Source organism: Malus sylvestris, chromosome 2 (assembly GCF_916048215.2).
Source record: "Malus sylvestris chromosome 2, drMalSylv7.2, whole genome shotgun sequence".
Taxonomy (NCBI): Eukaryota; Viridiplantae; Streptophyta; class Magnoliopsida; order Rosales; family Rosaceae; genus Malus; species Malus sylvestris.
This window is the reverse complement of record NC_062261.1, coordinates 9,297,118-9,302,859: the sequence shown is the minus strand read 5'-3', so window position 1 is coordinate 9,302,859 and position 5,742 is coordinate 9,297,118. Positions and strand designations below refer to the sequence as shown.

Below are 5,742 nucleotides of genomic sequence, written 5' to 3'. Positions count from 1 at the left end.
AAATAAAAATTTACATCTTAAATTGACATAAAAATTGATATTTATAATACTATTCTTGTGTCTTGATACACTGACTTTCATTGCCAAGTCATCAAAAACAAAAAAAAAACACAATTACTCCAGCTCAGAGCAAAATCTTAAGCGTAAGTGATTTATTATTTCTTCATCTTTTATTTTGTGATTAGTAATAAAAAATGGGAAGGGTTATTGGCACTTCAAAAATCTCATTCTACACTCCTCACAAATGTATTTTTCTTTCCAAATATAAAAAGTTTAGAGTGTAGAATGAGATTTTTGGAATGCCAATAACAATTTCCTAAAAAATAGTGAAACAACTACTACCAAGAGCTTTAGTCAACCATTACACTTTCCAATTTTTTATTTCATTGTGTATTTTATTTTCACTACTCACTATCTTTCGGTTGTAAAGGAAATGATTAAGAACACTATCGTATTGCGTATTAGGTGCCAACTGTTAACTATTTACATATACGTTTGCTTTGGCTTGAGTAAGCTTTTTGAAGAAACTTCGGTTAAGTTATGCTATAGAAAAAAAATGATTAATGAATTTTTATCTCTTGAAAAGTATTCATTTGTTAGTTTTTTTTTTTTTTTTTCCAAATTCTCCAATGTGTACACGTATGAAATAGGCCATTCAACAGTTTTTTGCTCAAATTCTCAATCTCATTAGCTATTAGCCTTTTGCGCAAGTAAGCTACATTTTTTTTTACAATGCAACGAAATTTTGGATACTTTTAAAATGAAGATTTGAATATTAAAATTAAAGCATTCAATACCACGAGGCGTTGTAGTCACATCCAATGCCTACTTTTCTTTTTAGCATAAAAGCACCTAAGCCCTATGGTTTCACAAAAAGCAAATTGTATTGCGCAACTCAAATAATTGAGTTGAATTTTGCACCACAAGAATCTCTTTTCTTCATCATTTTATGCATGGCATACGTGCATTAGGATTAGGTGTGCCCAAGGCTTTTGCTTTATTATATGTGAACTTTAACGAAAAATTTTCAGTACTGTTTACTTTTAACAAAAAATTATATTTTTACACTAAAAAGTCAATCTTGGTACAATTGACTTTACCCTTTATTTTGTCCTTATCATTAAAACTCAAAGTTTTCAAGCCATTTTTATTATTTTTCCTTTATTATATTGCAGCACTTCTCATGATAGTATCTTAAGCTTATTATCAATTTGGACTCGTTTGGATATGTTTTTAAAATCACTGAAAGCGTCTTTAGAGAAAATATTTTTTTGTTCTAAAAACACAAACACTTAAAATGCTTTCTGCAAGAAACATTAGTTATGTGCTTCTTCTAGGAAGCATTTTAAGTGCTTTTTTAAAATTTACTTATATTTTTACCAAGGATTGGTTTTAAAAATATTTTCAGAAAAAGTGTCTTCAGTCATTTTAAAAACATATCTAAACGAGCATTTATCTTTTGTAATTGTTTAGACATAAGGATAGTAAACTTTAAAGAATAAGGATTTGAGTATTAATTATAAATATTAAAATTAAAGATACTAGAGCTAAATGCAGCAAACGTCAATCGACTTGTAAATTAATAGTAGCCTCAACGGATTCCTTTTATAAGGCGGTGGAAACTAAAGAATTACTCTTCTATCTATTTCGATGTGGGACGGAAAAACATTTCCTCTATATCAATATGAAGAAATTGCATTCTTAACTTTCTGATGTGGATTTGAAGACTTGATACATAGAACATATAATTTTTGTTGGAACTAAATTTGCGCACCTCTGTGTGAGCGGTGGTTGAACATAAATTTGAGTAACCTTAGCAACCTGCAAAACAGTTAGATAACCATAAGCAAACCTTAGGCCAGGGGTGTGCCGGCCAAAGGCTCTCCAACAGTCAAGTTAGTGAATGATCTTTAGACTCAAGCATTGGGCCAAATAATTCAAGTGTATATATTGTGTTACTGTAAATGAGTCATAGATTGGTGTGTTTATACCGTGGGAGAGAATTTTGTAGGATAGAATCCTCGTTCTAGGCCGGGAAAATTCTAGAGGATATCTAGTAAGTAGATATTGTATCATCTTAAGAGTGTGATTACTTGCGGCGCATGTTTGTCCCTAGATTGTAGGGATTCCAAGACTTATAGGATCTGATTGTGTCCATATCAAGATCAGATTGTGTGTCTTGCGGAACAAGCATGGTCATCCAAAGGAGTTGCTAGGACTCCGCCCATTGCCCCCGAGTAAGGTGATGGTAGCACCCTGCTTTGTCTCATACAGCTCTCTACTTGGAGCTGGTAAGTTTATGACCAGACTTATGAGGTAGCAGTATTAAGGTCAGCCTTATTCCTGCCTGGAAAATCATGGTCCCACAACTTCCATTGTGTGCTTGGGGCTCATATAGAAGTGTTTTTAAAATGTTTGAAAACTTTTTTAAATAAAATATTTTTGGGTTCTAAAAACACTTTAATTGTTTTTAAGAAGAAGCACATAATTGGTTTCCTCCAAAAAACACTTCAAATACTTTTTCAAATTTTACTTATATTTTCTAAAAATTGAATCAAAAAACATTTTCATAAAAAAAAAATTTAATCATTTTAAAAATACTTTTGGCACTAAATCTAATTTTTCAACTTCCTATTACTCTTGTTTGTGCAATAGGTGCAACCGATCCTAGAAGATTTTATTTCCTTTCAACAAAGTATTAGGACTATATCATCCAATAGCAACCAGCCACGTAACAGCCACTCCTTTCCACGTGTCCAAACCTCCTCTATACAACACGTCACATAGCTCTCACCCGAATATTATATTCGAAACTACTATATTCAATTTTTCGTCAATTTAAGTCACATTACATGTATGTGATACACATTGGAGGGTAGATTGATAATTTTACATTAGTGTATGAAGTTAACTTTGGAGGGTAAATTGAACGTTAGATTAGCAACCTATATGAAATATTAAGGGCTTATAGGCAAAAAAAGAACGATATTATACTCTAAAGTGTATCAAGGGACAAGTTGATGAAAAATTTGATAAAATAGCTTTGAATATAATAGTGAGATTAAATTAGCAATTTTTTAATGAATTTAGGAACTTATTTTACCGAAAAATAATTTAGAGACCTAATTTTCACTGAGATGATAGTTCAGAGACCGAGCAAAAATAATCCCTATTATATGGATTTGGATCATCTCCTGAACAAAGGAGACGGATCCTCCTAACCCAAACACGTGGGTCATTGGATTTTGATCCAACGACTACAATTATTATAATTTTTAGAGGAGCCCCATATTTGTAGCCGTTGGATTTTGATCCAACGGCCCATGTGTTTGAGTCAGGAGGATCCGAGGAGAGGATTCAAATCCCTATTATATTATGGATTTGGATCCTCACCGGATCCCCTCCCTGGGGATCCTAGGGATTAATGCACACGGACTGTTGATAAAAAATCGTACAGCCCAAATTAAATGCTTTTTATATTTTTAAAAGTAAAGTAATCTCGTTTTGCATGAAAAAAAAAAAAATTACAACCGTACGATTTTTTATCAACGGTCCGTTTGTGTTGATCCCTAGAATCACCAGGATCCGAATAGGATCCAATTCCTTATATTACCTTCAACAAAATAATTGGACTATATCATCCAATAGCAATCAGCCACGTAAGAGTCCTGTCCACGTTTCCAAACCTCCTCTATAAAAAGCGTCACATAGAACTCACCCCTCTACTCCTCGTTCCGATTATATTTTTCCCGTGTGCGAAATCAAAAGTCCCTCACTACGACCACAAACCAAAAGCTTTCGCTATCTCTATCTAATACCCTTCGAGTTTTCAAAGCCGTCGTCGTTTCGAGACCTTCGTTGTCACCGTCACCATGTCGTCGTCGTCGAAGAAGATCACCCTGAAGAGCTCCGACGGCGAGTCGTTCGAGGTCGAGGAGGCGGTGGCGCTGGAGTCACAGACCATTAAGCACATGATCGAGGACGACTGCGCCGACAACGGTATTCCTTTGCCCAACGTCACCAGCAAGATCTTGGCCAAGGTCATCGAGTACTGCAAGAGGCACGTCGACGCCGCCAAGCCCGACGAGAAGATCTCCGAGGACGATCTCAAGGCCTGGGATCAGGAGTTCGTAAAGGTGGACCAGGCTACGCTGTTTGATCTCATTCTGGTATGTTAAAACCCTAATTGAATCTCGAATTTCGATTTAATCTTGTTCGCGATTGCTTTGTTTGATTCTAGGGTTTCGGAATTTGGGGATTGGTTTGGGTTAGGGTTTTTGAATTGGGGATTGGGGTCAATTGTGTTGTTTTCTGGGATAGGGTTGCTGATTTAGGGGTTTTCTATGATGGTTTGGTATGCGATGCAATTCGAATATTTTTTACTTTTGTTTCTGTTTAGGGATTTGATTCAGTGGTTTCTGTGTATTTGAATTGTTTGATTTTGTTGCTTTTGATGTTACTGTGCTTGTTCTGATTCTGCTTCTGCTTCTGCTTCTGCTTGTACTTCAAGTTTGTCTTGTGCTTCTGTTTGAAGTTGAGATAAAGAGGAATATCTTCGTATTGAAATTTTTTGCCTTTCGACGTTTACTTTTCTAAGTTGTGATTAAGTTTGTTAATAAGAGAATGTGCCTCTTTCTGCAACATTTGTGGTGTGTCAATTTGTAGAGTGGTGGAACAAATAACTAGTTTCCATGCGTATCATCATTATTCAGTCTGTGGCGATAGTATTGTCGGTTTAATTGGTTTATGAATATACTTTGTAAGCTTTTGCAGAAACTACAGTAATTTGATCTGTTGGTTTTCATTATTTCTGTGAGTGGCTAATTGCCAAAACTGTCATTATTTATGTTTTTCTAATGTGATGATATTGGCATTGACAGGCTGCAAACTACTTGAACATCAAGAGCCTTTTGGACCTGACATGCCAGACAGTTGCAGACATGATCAAGGGTAAGACTCCAGAAGAGATCAGAAAGACCTTCAACATCAATAACGACTTCACCCCGGAGGAAGAGGAGGAAGTTCGTCGTGAGAACCAGTGGGCGTTTGAATGAAGTTTCTCGGTGATGGTCTTTTTACTTGGAACTTAGTGCTGGCATAACTATCATGTATTCTAGTTAATCAGCTTACTTCTTTATCATTCTCTGTTTTTAAGTGCTTTTATCGGAGTTGCAAGTCCTTTCAAATTGTAGATAAAAGTTGGATTCTGATGTTGGTAGTGGTTCTTCTACTACTGTCAATGCCATTGCCAGTTTTACTATTTCTGAAGCAAAATCTTCTACTTCCATTAAGTTGTTTCTCACGTGGTTTGAATCAAGCTTGGTGTGTCTGCCTTAGTTGTGTCATTTTCTAGCTGAATTCTTGTTACATTTCTTCTATATATATGTGACTATCATTCCTCATTTCCTTTGATTTCTGCTTAAGTTTGCATAAAAATGATTATGAAACTGGTTTTTAAGATAAGATCACTTATGGCTTGTTTTACTATTTCGGAATCAGAATTGGATGAATTGAATTGAGCATGAGGAGGAATGTGACATAAATTGTTTACTACTTTTTTATTAGATTTTTGTCGAAGTTTTGTACTAAATTTTACGTGATACCATATATAGTTTACTACTTTTTTATTCGTATGACATAAATTTAGAGTCGCATCATCAATCATTTACCAGTCAAGTTGATATAAAATGTAACAATGTATGGCATTGACATGAAATAACAAGTACATGTGTAAAATTGAAA

At 34.8% G+C, this 5,742-nt stretch overlaps 1 protein-coding gene across 1 annotated transcript; it reads left to right on the top strand.

Annotated features, from left to right (window-relative positions):
• The first annotated feature begins 3,714 nt into the window (after positions 1-3,714).
• On the top strand, positions 3,715-5,260 carry LOC126591139 (SKP1-like protein 1A). The gene is made up of 2 exons (XM_050256720.1): positions 3,715-4,169; positions 4,881-5,260. Exons 1-2 carry the CDS (start codon positions 3,873-3,875, stop codon positions 5,052-5,054), a joined length of 471 nt encoding a protein of 156 aa, XP_050112677.1. The 5' UTR covers positions 3,715-3,872; the 3' UTR covers positions 5,055-5,260.
• Positions 5,261-5,742: the final 482 nt, after the last annotated feature.

Excerpts from the sequence above, each read along its gene's own strand:
- LOC126591139 (XM_050256720.1), top strand. The coding sequence starts at position 3,873 with ATGTCGTCGTCGTCGAAGAAGATCACCCTGAAGAGCTCCGACGGCGAG. Across the intron at positions 4,170-4,880 it reads CGCTGTTTGATCTCATTCTG|GCTGCAAACTACTTGAACAT; the intron begins GTATGTTAAAAC and ends TGGCATTGACAG.